Source organism: Narcine bancroftii (assembly GCF_036971445.1).
Source record: "Narcine bancroftii isolate sNarBan1 chromosome 12 unlocalized genomic scaffold, sNarBan1.hap1 SUPER_12_unloc_2, whole genome shotgun sequence".
Taxonomy (NCBI): domain Eukaryota; kingdom Metazoa; phylum Chordata; class Chondrichthyes; order Torpediniformes; family Narcinidae; genus Narcine; species Narcine bancroftii.
Genome location: NW_027211808.1, coordinates 8,610,393 through 8,628,148, shown reverse-complemented (window position 1 = coordinate 8,628,148; position 17,756 = coordinate 8,610,393). Strand labels below are relative to the sequence as shown.

The following is a 17,756-nucleotide window of genomic DNA, read 5'->3' as shown; positions in this document are numbered from 1 at the left end:
ATCTGGATCTCTTAAGTCCTTAAGACTTAAGTCCTTAATATCTGGATCTCTTCTTATAGTCTCTGCCAGAAGTTTAATAGCTAGAATAAATAATGCTGGTGATAGGGGGAATCCCTGTCTACTTGATCTACTCAAGGTAAAAACAGATGACATTCGCTTATTAGTTATAATTTTAGCTTGTTAGCGTTTTTATCCAATTTATGAAATTTCTGCCTATACCAAATTTTTCCAAAGTTTTATTTAAGAAAACCATTCTAGTCGGTCGAATGCCTTTTCTGCAACTTGATTTTCCCATATGTATCATAATGAAGAATCTACTTAAGCTATTTGAGTAATATCTTCCTTTAACAAATCCTACCTGATCTGGATGTATTAATTTTGTAAAATACTCGACCCAATCTCTTCACTAATGCCATTGCCATAATTTTATTGTCTGCGTTCAGAAGTGATATTGGTCTGTATGATAAGGTTTTTAGAGGGTTTCTATCTTTCTTTGGTAGCAGTTGAAAAAAGTTGCTGGGAGGTTTGGGTCTCCAACACATCCATCAAAACAGGCATCAATAATTTTTTTAATTGTCTATTGAACTCAGGAGGAAACCCATTCTCCCCCGAGGACTTATTAGCTTGCAAAGTTCCTAAAGCTTTCTCTACTTCTTCTCTTGTAAAAGGTGCATCTAAGTCATCTTTTTTTTTTCTATTCTAATTTAGGAAGTTCAACATTTGTTAAAAATTCTTCCATTTCATTTTTATCTTCTATTAATTCTAATTTATAGTTTCATATAGCAGTCTAAACATATAATTTCTTTCTTTTTCTTTATAGGTTATAGCAAGTTTCTGTTTCTATCATTCTGGATGACTCCTTTGCTTTAACCAGCCAAGATATCACTTTGTATGCCCATTCTCCTAGCTCAATATTTTTGTTTAGTTTTTAGAATAATTTTTCCATTCTATATGATTGTAATGTATTATATTATAACTTTTTGTTCTCTAATATTCTATATTTTCCTTGTGTTCCTGATATCTGGTATTCTTTTTTCAATTTTTTTTATATCCTTCTCTAGACTTTAAAATCTCTTGCATATTCTCTTATTTTTAGTATGAGATGGTTTGTCCCCTCAAATAAGCTTTAAGCGTATCCCATATTAGAAAAATATTGTCAGAAGATTGTTTTCTCAAAATATTTCTGTCTCAATAAATTCACAAAAATCCTTCTTTAGTAATGTAACATAAAGGTGCCATCTATACATCTTGCTTTTCCATTATAGTAATAGATAACATTAACAGTGAGTGGTCTGATAAAATACTTCATTTTTACTACTCTGTAACTGAGCAGACATTAAAAATAGGTCAATCCTTGTATGTGAATCATGTTCTCTTGAGTAGAACAAATAGTTTCTAAGGGGTTAAGCCACCTCCACATAATCAATTAAATTTAAATCCTTCATAAATTATATATTTTTTGCAGCTTTCGCCCTTGTTGTTGTTCTTGCTGATTTGTCCAATATTGGATCTAAACAAAAATTGAAATCTCCTCCAGTCAAAATATTTTGCCTTCACCCTGCAGTTTTTAAAAAGGTATCTTTCATAAATACTTAATCACCATAGTTTGGGGCATAAATATTCATAAATAGCCATAATACTGCATAAATTTTACAATGTGCCTTTACAAATCTTCTACCTTGATCCATTAATGTCTTCTATTATCTTATTAATCAAAATCGCTACAGCTCTTGCTTTTGATCCAAATGAAGATATTACTTGCCCCACCCATCTCTTTTTAATTTTGCATCTTCCAATTCGGTCAGATGTGTTTCTTATTAAAAATCTGTCTAATTTTTTAGGTATGCCAAGACCCGTTTTCTCTTCACCTACCCATTAAAACTAATAAATTTCAATGTTCTATCATATTCTTGTTTAAAACAATATTTTTAACAATAAAATCTGACTCTTTAAATAGTAGTGTTCTTTCCCCTTTAAGAAAAACACACAATGTCCCTGCCCTGAAGTGACATATACACAGAGCCCTGAAAGGCCACAATAAATGCCTGTGGAATCTCTCGCGAAGAATCCCTCCCTTTAGGGCCATTGCTTTGTTACTCCATGCCAGGCACCATACTTTTCCCAGATTTTTTTCCTTTTTACTGACATCTCTGTGAACACTTCTATACTTTTTATTTTTAAAAATATATTAAGACAATTAGCAAAAATGAAAATACAACTTATTACTAAGTTCCATTATAAATATTTTCACAATCATCTCCTTTAGCAACTTCAATTTTTTTTCTTACAAAGTTCCCAGAATATCTTCCACCTCTTTCTTGGTCTTGAAAAGTTGCCGATTCCCTTCTGCAACTTCAGCCCTCTACGTTGCAGGATATATCATTGAATATTTCAAGATTTTAGCATGTAATTGTCTTTTCACATCTTTAAATCCTTTTCTTTGTTTAATCAGGGTCTCGCTAAAGTCTTGAAAAAAAGTACCTTTCATGATCATTCTATGCTACTTCCAGAACTATCTCCTGTTCTCAGTAGCTTAAAAGCCTCACCCAAACTGGTCTTGGTAACTGATTGCCGTCTCTTCTGGGTCCAAGTGTTCAGTTAGCTCTCTGAATATGTCATTTTTCCCCAAGTTTCTCCTCCCATAAATATAAAACATAAACAAAACAATTACAGCACGGAAACAGGCCATTAGGCCCTTCTAGTCCACACCGAACCAAACACCCCTTTCTAGTCCCACCTCCCTGCACAATGCCCATAACCCTCCATCTTCTTCTCATCCATATACCTGTCCAACCTTTTCTTAAATAATACAATTGACTCTGCCGCCACTATTTCTCCCGGAAGATCATTCCACACGTCTACCACTCTCTGAGTAAAGAAGTTCCCCCTCATGTTACCTCTAAACCTCTGCCCCTTAATTCTTAACTCATGTCCTCTTGTTTTAATCTTTCCTCCTCTTAACGGAAATAGTCTATCCACATCCACTCTGTCTATCCCTTTCATAATCTTAAATACTTCTATCAAATCCCCTCTCAACCTTCTACGCTCCAAAGAATAAAGACCCAATCTGTCCAATCTCTCCCCATACTCCAGATGCTTAAACCCAGGCAACATTCTGGTAAACCTTCTCTGCACTCTCTCCACTCTGTTTATATCCTTCCTATAATTAGGTGACCAGAACTGCACACAGAACTCCAAATTAGGCCGCACCAACGTCTTATACAATCTCAACATCACCTCCCAACTCCTATATTCCATGCAATGATTGATAAAGGCCAGCATACTAAAAGCCTTCTTCACCACCCTATTCATGTGAGTTTCTACCTTCAGGGAACGATGTACCGTCACTCCTAAATCTTTCTGCTCTTCTGTATTCCTCAATGCTCTCCCATTTACCACGTATGTCCTATTCTGATTCTTCTTACCAAAATGAAGCACCTCACACTTATCAGCATTAAATTCCATCTGCCATTTTTCAGCCCACTTTTCTAAGCAGCCCAAATCCCTCTGCAATCCTTGAAAACCTTCTTCATTATCCACTATTCCACCTATCTTAGTATCGTCTGCATATTTACTAATCCAATTCACCACCCCATCAACTAGATCATTAATGTATATAACGAACAACCATGGGCCCAATACAGATCCTGAGGCACACCACTGGTCACCGGCCTCCAACAGACAATTATCCACAATTATCCACTACCACTCTCTGGCCTCTCCCTTTCAGCCAATGTTCAATCCATTTGACTATCTTAAAATTTATACCTAAAGACTGCACCTTCCTAACTAACCTTCCATGTGGTACCTTATCGAAGGCCTTACTGAAGTCCATATAGACAACATCCACTGCGCTACCCTCATCCACATTCCTAGTCACCTCTTCAAAAAATTAAATCAGATTGGTCAAACATGACCTTCCTCCCACAAATCCATGTTGAGTGCTCCTGATCAGACCCTGTCTATCCAGATGTTCATAAGTATTATCTCTAAGAATTTTCTCCATTAATTTACCTACCACAGACGTCAAACTTACAGGCCGATAGTTGCCATGCTTCCTCCTTGAACCCTTTTTAAATAACAGAACCACATGCGCAATGAGCCAATCCTCCGGCACTATCCCCATATCTAATGACATTTGGAAAATTACCGCTAGAGCCTCTGCTATTTCCTCCTTCACTTCTCTCAATGTCCTGGGGAAGATCCCGTCTGGTCCCGGAGACTTATCCACCTTTATATTCTTCAAAAGCCTTAAAACTACACCTTTTGTAATCTCTATATTCCCCATATTTACCCAATTTGCTTTTTTTATCTCACATTTCCCAATATCCTTCTCCTTAGTGAATCCCGAAGAAAAGAAACTGTTCAATATCTCCCCCATTTCTCTAGGCTCCACACACAGTTTTCCGCTCTGATTTTCTAAGGGACCAATTTTGTCTCTAGCTTTCCTCTTACCATTAACATATTTGTAGAACTCTTTTGGATTAGTTTTCACCCTGCTTGCCATAGTTTTCTCGTACCTTCTTTTAGCTTTCCTAATTCCTCTCTTAAGATTCCTCTTACATTCAATGTATCTTTCAAACATCTCCTTAACTCCATGCTTCTTATATCTAATGTACGCCTCCCTTTTTCTTCCAACCAAGTTTCCAATATTCCTTGAAAACCACGGCTCTCTCAAACCTTTTGCCCCTCCTTTTAACCTAACAGGAACATAAAGCTTTTGCGCTCTCAAAATCTGATCTTTAAAAGACTTCCATCTCTCTACTACATCCTGCCAATAAAACAAATTGTCCCAATTCACACCCTGCAAGTCCTTTCGCATCTCCTCAAATCTAGCTTTTCCCCAATCAAAAACCTCAATCCTTGGCCCTGATTTCTCTCTTTCCATAATGACATTGAAGCTGATGGCATTATGATCACTGGACCCGAAGTGCTCGCCAACACTAACCTCCGTCACTTGACCCATCCCATTTGCCAACAGTAGATCTAACACTGCTCCTTCTCTGGTTGGCACCTCTACATATTGTTGTAAAAAACTATCTTACACATATTTCACAAACTCTAACATTTCACAAACATTTCACAAACTCTAACCCATCCACTCCTTTCCCAATAATTGTGGGATCCATTTTTAGAAAAAGGTTCACCAGGGTCTCTTCTGTAATATTTTTTTGTTGTTTTTTTTCAAAAATTATACAGAGCAACATTTTAAATATACAATATATTAAATTTTTTCTCACAAAAAAAAACAAAACAGCTCCTCCCCATCCGTAAATACAGATCTGTTCACCATCAGAGCTTAAATACATTTTTAAGTATATAGAGTACAGTTCAGGAAACTAAATAATAGTTACTTTTATACCCTTTTTATTACTATATCTGGGCCTCTATGTGGTCCAGGTATGGCTGCCAGACCTTTAGAAGAGTGTCATATTTATTCTTTAAGTTAAGTGATTTTTTTTCCTGTAGGCATACAACTACTCATTTCCGTAGCCCATCGTACTATAAGTAGAGGGGAGTTGGACTTCCAAGTGATTAAGTTACATTTTTTCCCTTCTGCCAGTGCTATATGAGATTTGATAATTGGTCAACATGTCACTTATTTCCATGAAATAAGTTCCATGACCTAATAGATAGAGCTCCGCGTTGCACGTCAAAGCCACTCCTGTTATCCTGGTTAATTAATTGGCTTTTGATCTGTGCAACTTTTGGGGATGGAGTAAGATATCATTGGTATAAAAAATTATACTGAACCAGTCCATATTTTTCATTTATAATTGATGTCCTGCTGCCCTTACACAAATCTGTCCAGCTTCTTTCTGTTAACCTCATATCCAAGTCTGATTCCCATCTTTCCCTTGACCTCTGCAATCCTGGTTTTGGACTTTCACTCTAGACAGCATGGAACACTAATTTCAGGTGGGGTCAACATTGGCTCCCATCTTTCTCTTAAGAACAATCTAAGCTGGAGAAAACAGAAGGTCTCAGTGGCCACTCTGTATTTGTGGTTTAATTATTTCAAGGACATGAGTTTCTTCCATATAACAGTCCTTAATATCTTAAACCTTGGTCATACCACAAATTTAATATTCTATTGCTCATGTTCATAGGCAATGACACATTTTTACACAAAGGTGGTGTTATTGATATCCCTACTTTTTTTTCCTATACATTTATTAATTTCTTACCACATTCTAACCATATGTATTGGAATGGGGTTAACCGTCTCTTTCTTTAGTGATTTGACACTCCATTTATAGATAAAGTCCTTTGCTTCCCCCTCCTCCATTGAGTACATTCCCATTTAAACCCAAGACTTAACCCTTCCCACCAAAATAATCGATGTCTCTCCATTTCTGTAGGTCTCTTTCTATCTTCCCAAGAAGAGGGACATAATTTAGTTTGTACAGATTTTGCAAGTTATTGCTAGTTGCTATTCCAAGATACTTTATTCCACCCATCTACCATTTACATTTACTTCCTCTTTGGTATCTTTCATATTCAAAATGTGTTAATGGGTTTATCTCACTTTTATCCATATTTATTTTGTACCCTTATATACTTCCATATTTTTCTAGTGTTACATAATTTTTCCAAAGACTTAGCCTGTCCTGATAGGTACAACAGCACATCATCAGTGGACATACTGATTTTGTGTTCTTCTTCCCCAACTCTGAAGCCCTTTAAATCCAGATCTCCTCTTATTATCTCTGCCAGTGGTTCAATCGATAAAATACAAAGTGCTGGGGACAGGAGCATCCTGGTCTACTTGATCTACTCAAGGGGAACACTGCCGATATCTGATTATTTGTTATTATTTTAATGCAGTTTGTGGTATAAAATTTTTATCCAATTTATAAATATTCTGCCTATACCAATTTTTTCCTGTGTTTTAAATAAAACAAAGGAAGAGTTGAATGCTTTTTCTGCATCTAGGGAGACTAATACTTGGATTTCATTCAGATTTTGCCATTTTATTAAATAATCTTCCTAGACTATTTGAGGAATGCCTTCCTTTAAGAAATTCTGCTCGGTCCGTATGTATCAGTTTGGTAAATATTGTCCTAACCTATTAGCCAATGTTTCCGCTAGCACCTTATAATCAGCATTTAATAGGGATATTGGTCTGTATGATGTTGTTTTTGGTGGGTCCCTATTCATTTTTGGTAACAGTGTAATAATCGCAGTTGAAAATGACTCCTGTGTTTCCATTTTTTTGGTCCAGGACATCCAATAAAAGAGGAATTAATAATTCTTTGCATTGTCTATAAAACTCAAGTGGAAATCCATCCTCTCCCAGTGATTTATTAGCTGGGAAAAGTCCCCAGGGACTTTCAATTTCTTCCCTTATGAAGGGAGTATAAAATTCTCTTCTTTCTCTTTCTTCCAGCTTTGAAAGTTCAACATTTAGCAAAAATTCTTCTATTTTGTTGTCATCTAGTAATTCTGATTTATATAGGTTTGTGTAATATTGTCTAAAAGTGTCATTAAGTTATTTTAGCTTTTATACTAGAGTGTATTTTCTGTTTTTATAGCATTTATCATTCTTGATACCTCTGCCAGGCTAAAACTTTGTGCACCTGTTCACCCAACTCATAGTATTGTTGTTTAGATTTTAAATATAGCTTTTTCTGTCTTATATGTTTGTATTGTATTGTATTTTATTCTCCAATAATCTGTAACCTTCTCCAAATTGTTTACTCTGCCATGTGTTCCCTAAGATTCTTCATAGAAGATATAATTTGACCCCTTAAATTGTTTTAAGCTACTATTAATAGACAGCAGAATTGTTTCATGAAGTATTTATAACTGCCTCTTTATAAATTCACATAAGTCTGTTCTTTTGAGCAATTAAGATACCATCTGTATACATTCTCTTACCTTTCCATTGTTGCTATGGTTAATATTAATGGAGAATGGTCTGGTAGAAGCCTCACTATATATTCTGTTTTTATCACTACTTTTCAACTGGTCAATCCTTGTTTGTGAGTTGTGCACCCTTGAGTAAAAAGAGCAGTCTCTCTCTATGTCTGTGGGATTCAATTGCCTCCATACGTCAATAAGATTTAGATCTTTCATATATAAAATTGTGGTTTTTCCTGCTTTTGCCCTTGTTATTATTCTTTCCAATTTATCTAGTATTGGGTCCAAGCAGAAATTAAAGTCTCCTCCAACATACATATTTTGACTTTCCTCTGCTGTTTTAAAGATGTCCTTCATAAAGGCTTCATTGTCATAATTAGGGCAGAAATATTCATAAATGTCCATGCTTCTCCGTAAATTTTATAGTCTTACATTACATACCTTCCAGCTTGGTCAATCCAGGTATCTTCTATTAACACTAGTGTATTTTTATTAATTAGAATAGTCTTTGAACCAAAGGAAGATTATATTATTTGTCCCACCCATCCCCTTTTTAATTTATCATGTTCCAATTTGATAAGATGTGTTTCCTGCAAAAACGATTATATCCACTTTTAATTTCTTTAAGTATGTTAAGACTCATTTCATCTTCACCAGCCCATTTATCTCGTTAATATCAAGACTAATAAACTTTAGTGTTTTATCCATATCATTTTTCACACAAATATTGTATAACCATAATATCTTCCCAATTTTCTAAATACTGTCATAACATTTCCTTATTAAGACATTTCCAACACATACATTTCCCCTTTAAGAAATACACACACATCTCTAGCTCCGATAAGTAACGTGACAACAGTACCCATAAGTGGCCAAAAGAAACCTGTGGGTCCTTCTGAATAAGAAAAAAAAACCCTCTTTGATGCTATCTTTTAAAAATCACTCCTCTCCTGGCACCATCTCCTACCTCTCCCCCCTCACCCCGATGGAGTTCCCATCTTCCTGCTTTCCTTACCATTTTTCTGTCTTTTCAGAGCTCTCCATATACACCAATGTTTTTTTCCTTTTAACAATGAAAACAAGACAGCTCAGTATAATTAGCATAAATAAAGATGCATCTTTCAGTTAGTCCCACTTTGAATGGTCTTTTCAGCCCTTTCAGCTGGTGACTTTAAACTTTTCATAAGTTTATTAAAAATTCTTCCACTTCTTTATTCTTGAAAATTCATCAATTACCTTCTGAGACATCCACCCTCGGTATTATTGAATAAATCATTGAATATTTAAAATTTTTAGATTACAGTTGTCTCTACCTCATCAAATTCCTTTCTTAGTTTGACCAAGTCAGGACTGAAGACCTGGAAACACATTACCTCTGCTTTGCCACCTCCAATTTTTTGAATATTCATCTGCTGTTCCAAAGATCCCATCTCCCTCCCCAAGTTAAAAGTCTTGCCAGGACTGGTTGTGGTCACATCCCTTTTAATTTTCAACTTTGCAGTAAACTTATTTTGTCCCAGAATTTGAGGGATCCATATTTCAAGAAACTCACCGTGTCTTTTCCCTCTATTCCTTCTCTCAGTCCAATGATTCTTACATTGTTGTGTCTCCTAAAATTTTCTATGTGGTTGATCTTGTTTATCAGTCCTTTCTTTGCTGCATCCTATATTTTTGCTTTTTCTTCCAGTGCCTTCAGCCTGTCTTTTGTTTTGTCCAGCTCAGCCTCTGATTGAGTCACTCATTCATTTAAGTCTTCCACAACTTCTTTAATTTCCATTACCTTCTCTGATATATTTCATACTTGTAAAATAACTACATAAGGGTTCCATCGTGTTCCAGATGGTGTTCAAAAATAGATATCTCAGGCTGACTCTCCAGCTTTGTTGGTTTTAGACACTCCTCATCAGGCTACCACTCAATGTTCTTGAGCTGCTACTTCTTCAGTTTTTGTTTTCCTTGGCCGTTTAGTAGTTTTATCCATTTATGATGAAAAAATTCTGTTTTTTTGAGCTTTTAAATGGTGTTTTTAATACATTTTGTGGAGAGCTCTTTCAAAACTCAGCTCATTAGCATGGCCATGTCCCATTCACTGGGTTTCTTCCCTCGATTTCTTCCTTTAGTCCAATAACTTTGGACAATGTTCTGTCGACTGAAATGCTCCATATACCAATTTTGTCAAGTTGTCTTTGTTTATCTGACTCCCATTCTTTGTTTATCCCCCGCGAGCCTTGAATTTTTCATGCATTTTCATTAATTCAACTTCTGCTTGACTCCATTCTCTCCATCAGATCTTCAACAATCTCCTATTTCATTCATTTCTTTCCATCACATCTCTCATCACCATTTCAACACTTATGAATCAGTTACTCAGATTCTCCACTTTTCCAGCATGATGCTCAGCACTTGACCCGACTCCCCAGTTTTACCTGGGTCTGCCGGACCTGTCACAATTTTTGCACCATTCCCTTTCAGACTTTCAGCTGAAGTTCCTGTTTGAAGAAGAGCATCTTCACTCTTTGTTCTCGATTACCCTGGCTTTTTTGTGCTAACTTTATCTATTTTTGATGAAGAAAATCTTGATTCACGGAGAGCACAACAAAAACACATTTGTCTTGGTTCTTTGGAAGAAGGATTCCTGACATACTAGCTATGAGAGGAGAGGCCATACTGGATCTAATTCTGGGGAATAAACCTGATCAGGCGGCAGACCTCTGGTGGGTGAGCACAACTCCCTGAGCTTTAGCATAGCTAAAGGATACATGCAGACAAAATGAGAAAGTGTTTAATTGAGGAAGGGCAAGAACCAGCTAGAGTAAATTGGAAACAGATGTTCAAAGATGAAATTACAAGTGGTTTAGAGACCACTTGTGCCGGGTTCAGGATAGGTTTGTCGCAATGAGACAGAGAAAGGGGAACTGTGGTTAACCAAACAGGTGAGGCAGCTAGTCAAGAGGAAGAAATAAGCATACGTGATATATAGGAAACAGGAAAGGCTCATAAGAAGTACTTGTTAGCCAGGAAGGAACTTAACAAGGAGTGCTAGAAGGGGGAATGAGAATCAAGTAAGTAGAATTAAAGAGAATCCCAAGGCAATCTACTTATACGTAAAGAATGAGAATGAAGGAGGGGCCGCTAAAGGATAAAGGAGACAATATGTGCCTCGTCATGGAGGAGTTTCTAATGTTTTGCTTCTGCATTCACAAGAGAAAAAGTCCTGGTTCAGGTCATGGTCGAAATAGAACAGGTTTGTAAGCTGAACAATGTTAAGATTAAAGAGGTGCTGGATCTTCTTAAAAACATTAAGTTTCAAAAGTCCCCTGGGCCAGATGCGATATATCCCAGGTTGCTATGGGAAGTGAGGGGCATAGGTGGTTGGTCCCAGTGAAGGGCAGAGAAGGCTGGCCCCTATGGCTATGATCTTTGAGTCCTCTATGGACACAGCGTAGGTGCCGGAGGATTAAGGAATAGTAATCTTCTTATTTATAAATAGTAATAGGGAAATTCCTGAGAATTTTTAACTGGTGAGTATTATGTCAGTGGTGTTCAAACTATTTGAGTGTATTCTTAAGGATAGAATATATGACGATTTGGTGTAGTCTACTCAGGTGTAGACAGCATATCTTTGTGAAGGAAAGGTCATGCCTCATGAGTCTAATTTAGTTTTTTGAGGAGGTAAGAAAATAAATTGATGAGGTTAGGGCAGTAGATATCATCTACATGGATTTTAGTAATGCATTTGACAAAGTCCCCCATGAGGGACACGTACAGAAAGTCATGAGGCATGAGATTCATGGGACCTTGGCTGTGTGATTTAAAAAATTGGCTTGCATGTAGAAAGCAGAGAGTAGAAGGATCTGCTCTAGGTCCCTTGCTCTTTTTGAATTTTATAAATGACCCAGATCACACATGTCAAACTCAGGCCCTCGGGCCAAATTTGACCCGTGATATAATTATATTTGGCCTGTAAGATCATATCAAATATGTATTAGAGCTGGCCCGCTGGCTGCCGCACCAGTATAGCGCATGCACAACTAATACTACAAATCCCAGAAAGCTTTGCAAATGCGTTGGCGCCAGCCCATCAGCCCACTAAACGCCCCCACCTCCTCTCTTTACTTTCATTAGCGTCTGCGACCTGTCGCCCAACTTACATGTAATAAACCCTTTACGAAAAATGGCCAAACGAAAGACAAAACAGGACCTTTCAAGACAGGTGGGAGGCAGACTCTGACCCCAGAGTTTGATGAACTTGTATCTAAAAAGAGATGCCAAGTATCTGGTTTAAACCCAGGTGCATCAGAGTAAATCACAGTGTAGCAAGCTCAGCTTGGATTAATATTTTCTTTGGTTAACTTTCATAGTAGAAAGATTGGTTTTTCATTGAAGCAAGTTGTTATTTTTTTGACTTGTTGGCTGTGAAAAAAAATACATTTAAAAGGAGCTTAAAGGCTATAGAGAAATATTATTGATTAAATATTTTATTTCTCATTTGTTAATGCTTCTTCTGGAAAGAGTTTAACCAAAACTATTATTAAACATTTATTTTAATAAGAAAAAGTTTAACGTTATATATGTTGAAAGAAGAGAAAATATCCAGATGTTGTTGAAAATTTTCAATAAATATTTAGTTTGGCCCACGACTTAATCCAAGTTTTTAATTTTGGTCCTCTGTGAATTTGAGTTTGAAACCCCTGACCTAGACGAAGAAGCGGAAGGATGGGTCATTGCTGATAATACGAAGGTTGGAGGAGTTGTGGACGGTGCTGTCGTAGGTTACAAAAGGATATAGACAGGATGCAGAGTTGGGCAGAAAAGTACCAGATAAAGTTAAATCCAGGTGATGGGGTGATGCTTTTGGAAGGATAAAGCAGAAGGCTGTACAGCTTTGAAATGGCCAGTTACTTAGGAGTGTAGATGAACAGAGGGACCTTATCCAAATCCATGCATCCCTCAAGGTCGCCACGCAAGTTGATAGTTCAGGCCTGCAGGATGTTAATAGGGGGATTGAGTTCAGGAGTCAAGAGGTCATATTGCAACTGTACAAATCTCTGGTGAAACCACACTTACGAGTATTGTGTTTAGTTCTGGTCACCTCATATTAGGAAGGATGTGGAAGCTATAGAAAGGGTGCAGAGGAGATTTACCAGGATGTTGCCTGGATTGAAAAATAAGTCACATGAGGCAAGGTTATCAGAGCTTGGACTTTTCTCTTTGGACTGTATAAGGATGAGAGGAGACTTAGTAGAGTTCTACAAGTTTACGAGAGGCATCGATAGAGTGGCCAGCCAGCACCTTTTTCCCAGGGCAGGAATAGCAAACTCTAGAGGACATATGTAGATTGAAGGGATGGGTTTAGGGGACACAGTAGTGGTACCTGCAATGCCGTATCAGGGATGGTGGTGGAGGATAAACCATTAGAGACATTTAAGAGACTTTTAGACAGGCACATGGATGGAAGAAAAAATAGAGGGTGCAGGGTAGGGATGGTTTAGTACTTTAAGGAATATATGGGTTTTCACAATATCAAGGCCCAAAGGACCAGTACTGTGTTGCAATATTGTATGTTTTGTATTCTATCATTGCTGTTATATTCCGTTGCTCTTAAAAAGATTGCAAGATAGCATTCCATCTGCTATCTTGACCACTGACTCAACCTGTAAGTTTACATTCAGGCTATTCTACACCATGGCTCCCAAGTCCCTTTGTATCTGGTATTTTCACTTTTTACCCATTTAGAAAATAGTTTGCCCATTTATTTTTTCTACCAAAGTGCATGACTGTACATTTTCCAACATTTGTATTTCAATGATCACTTCTCTGCCTAATCTAAGTCTTTCAGCTCCTCCACTTATCTTTGAATGGCCATTAGCCATTCAATCCATAATGAATGACCAATCTCCATACACAAAAAGTCTCAAAACCCTTAGTGTCTTTCTCAACAACAGACCCAACCAGTCCTCTTCCACCACCCTCCTCCTCTGGATGGCAGAATTTGTCCTCACGCTCAATAACTTCTTTAATCATCCCACTTTCTTCAAGTCAAAGGGGTAGCCATGATTACCTACACTGGCTACATGGAGCAATCCATGCTACAAGCCTACATAAGCAAGGCCCTTCAAATCTTCCTCCACTACATCAACAACTACTTTGGTGCAGCCTCGTCCAGAATGAGCTTGTCGACTTTACCACTTTGATGCCATTTCCACCAAGACTTTCACTTAGTCCATCTCAAGCAACATAAGGGTTAGGATTATTTCTGCCACTGACTTTGTGATCTCAACACCAGACACATCTTTCTCTCTCTGCTTTCTAAAGGGACTGCTCCCTCTGTGACCCCATCCATTCCTCTCTTCCAGCAAGGACAGTTTCTCCACCAGCTTCTGGGATATTATTGTGTGAAACACTAAGGTAAAGTCAATGAACTGCAGCCTGGTATACGAGGCATTGTTCTCCAGATGGGTCAGGACAGAGTGGAGGTACAAGGTTATAGCATAGTCACAGAACAGTTCCAACTGTAGGCAAATAGAAATGGGTCCAGCATATCTGGGAGGTGCACCTTGATATGTTGCATCACCAGACGCTCAAAAGATTTCATGATGGTGGAGGTCAGTGCCACAGGCTGGTAATCATTGAGCACTTTTACTTTTGCCCTCTGCCTTAAAACCTGTGGGGATGATGGACTCCATCACTGGCAATGTAATTGTAAATGCCTTGTCAGTACCGTAAACTTTGGAAAGTAGCATTAAGGATGCAAATAATTGATATTCTCACACTTGGTGCAGTTGTGTTGTCATTTAACAATCCAGGCTCCATCTCAGTGGATTGAACTTCAATTTAGGAGCAAATGAAGCTCATTAATGCAAGATATATTATCTCAACAATAACAGCAACAAGGACTTTGGAAAAACACTGTGAATTATGGGAACATTGGGAGGGTCATTCAAAATAACTGTTTCTGCTGATCATGAGCAAGAAAATGATTCAGAGGTTTCAGGTGACAACCACCTCAATTGATTGCTTAAGGAACACACTGAATAATAGAAGGTAAAAATGATTGAGACCACCTGCAAATTGGAGGAACACCCCATATTGTCTGGGCAATCTCCAACTGGATGGATTCACATAACCCCACCCACACCCACACCCCTTCAACTATCACTATGTCTCCTTTCCTCTTGCTCTCTCATCCCTTTTCCATGTCTCCTTATTCCCACCTCTGGATCCAGAGCCAACCCACATCCCCCCACCCCCCAACAATCAATTCTCACCTTTCCACTCTCCTGTCCCATATCCAATTAACAGCTTTTGTCCTCCACCTGCTCTTTCATTTAATTCAGGTGTGTACCTGCTTTTTACCCATACCTTGAAAAAGGGCTCAGTCCCGAAACATTGGTAATATATCTTTAGCTTCTATGGACACTGTGAAATTTGCTGAAACCCTTCAGCATTTGTATTTTTACTACAATCACAGCGTCTGCAGATTTTCATGTTTCACTCCTCGGCAATGTTAGCTCTATGTATCCAGGAAATCATCTGTATGGCAAATTACCAAGTAATTATCAAACAAGACCAACAGAAAACAATGAACATCTTACCTTTGCTTTTTTGTTCAATTGCCTGAAACAAAAGTAATGCCCATTAGTTAAAAAAGCTATCACTTAAAGTTAGAAAAACAAATAAACAGCAGTTTATATTGCATTTTTGAAAATATTTTGTTTTTAATATTAAAGAAATGCATAAACTTGTTCATCACAATCAACTAATACATTAAAAATACAAAAAGGAGTTTAATAAAAACACCTGCATGCTCAACATGCTAATGAATATGTTGATGGCACTTCATAGAACATGGTGAACAAAGGAGCAGTTCATCCCTGATGTTGCAGCATCTAAGTCTCATTCAACCATTAATGGGGTTTCAGTAATCAATAAAATAAAATTTTATAAAAATACCTTTACAAACTATTTCCCTCCTAAGTGTCTTATTGAAAAGAGGACTGTCACATGCACACGTTTGTTAAAAAGGTTGGTGTTTTCTTCAAGGGGAATAATACATAATCAAAACTACAAGTAGCACTTGGTTTTCTATTATACTATAATCACTATTTGGGAAAGCATTGGATATAAACCATTACTCAAATATTTTTTGCAAATATTCTGAATATTCTGTGAGTAAACTTGTAAGTTTTCCAAGAATGCAAGTATTCCAATTCAGACTTAATTTCCTTCTCTGCATTTCAAAATTTGTATTTTGTAAGCTCTGGTATATATTCTACATAATCTGATTTTATTAGGCAGCTTTTCCAAAAGGGGCATTCAGTAAATACCTTCTTCAGAGCGGCTTCCTTTTTCTTCTTGTCGTCTTTTCTCTTTTTCTTTTCTTCCATCAACTGTTCTTCCCTTTCTTGCACTCTATCCCTGCAAAAGAGAAAAAGCAATTTTGAAGACTATGTTGACCATGATTCATTTTCTGCTTTTAAACGAACACCAGGCCTGATTTGACATATCTGGAAGATAGGAAAAGCTCTGTGGAATCTACTTACAGGATTACCCTTGCTTTAACCTTTTGATTACTACTAGCTCATAAAAAAGCTTCCAGGTTCAAATACAAGCTTTTTCAAAGTTCTTTTTTTTTTCTAATATTTTATATAAATAAAATTTCCATACATATAATAAATAATTATATAAAACAATAATTTAAATTTTAAGAGTTTCAATCATTTCATGACTTAATTAGATGTGGGGATGAGGTCCTGAAAGAGGAATACATAGAATTAGGCAGGAAGTTAAAAGAACAGGACCTCTAAGGTAGTAATCTCTGGATTGCTGCCGGTGCCACGGGCTGGAGAGGGTAGTAATAGGAGGATGTGGAGGATGAATGCGTGGCTAAAGAGCAGGTGCAGGGGGCAGGGGATAAGATTTTTGGATCATTGGAATCTCTTCTGGGGAAAGTTGGACCTGTACAAAAGGGATGGACTCCACTTGAACTGGATGGGGACCAATATCCTGGCAAACAGATTTGCTAGAGCTGTGGGGGAGGGTTTAAACTAGTTTGGCAGGGGGGTGGGGAGCAGAGTTTGTGAGCAGTGTCTAGGGTGCATGGCCTCCTAGTTAAGAATAATAAAGATAACAAAGGAAGGATGGAGGTTAAGGTAAAAGGTAGAATAGGGAATATATGTGAGGGTCATTCTCTGAAATTAATGTACTTTAATGCAAGAAGCATAGTGAACAAGGTAGATGAGCTTAGAGCATGGATTGGCACTTGGAATCATGATGTTGTGGCAATTAGTGAGACCTGGTTACAGGAGGGACAGGACTGGCAACTAAATATTCCAGAATACAAATGTTTTAGATGTGATAGAACAGGGGGTAAAAAAAAGGGGAGGAGTTGTTCTGCTTGTTAAGGAGGACATTACTGCCGTGAGGTGGCAGGATGGTTTGGAGGGATCATCCAGTGAGGATGTTTGATGGAATTGAGGGTTGGAGGAGGCATTATAGACCACCAAATGGGCCAAGAAAATTGGAAGAACAAATTTGTAAGGAGATAGCACATATGTGTAATAAACATAAGGTAGTGATCATGGGAGATTTTACTTCCCTCACATTGATTGGGATACCCATACAGTAAGAGGGCTGGATGGGCTAGAGTTTGTCAAATGTGTACAAGATAGTTTTCTTAATCAATATGAAGAGGAACCGACTTGAGACGGTGTAATACTGGGTTTCCTGTTAAGGAAAGAGATAGGTCAGGTGTCTGAGGTTAATGTTGGAGAACAAATTGGGTCTAGTGATCACAACTCTATTATTTTTAGGGTAGTTTTAGGGAAGAACAAAGAAGGGCCTAAAGTTGAGGATCTGGATTGGAGAAAAGCAAATTTCGAAGGAATAAG

At 37.5% G+C, this 17,756-nt stretch overlaps 1 protein-coding gene across 4 annotated transcripts in view; it reads right to left on the bottom strand.

Annotated features, from left to right (window-relative positions):
• Nucleotides 1–17,756, bottom strand: part of LOC138750153 (trinucleotide repeat-containing gene 6A protein-like) — a 188,093-nt gene that overhangs the window by 103,368 nt on the left and 66,969 nt on the right. For all 4 annotated transcript variants that reach the window (XM_069912294.1, XM_069912293.1, XM_069912295.1 and 1 more), the window contains exons 3-4: nt 16,194–16,284; nt 15,462–15,483 (exon numbers count right to left, since the gene is read on the bottom strand). In XM_069912294.1, coding sequence (XP_069768395.1) covers nt 15,462–15,483; nt 16,194–16,284 — 113 coding nt within the window. The remainder of the gene's footprint in view (nt 1–15,461; nt 15,484–16,193; nt 16,285–17,756) is intronic.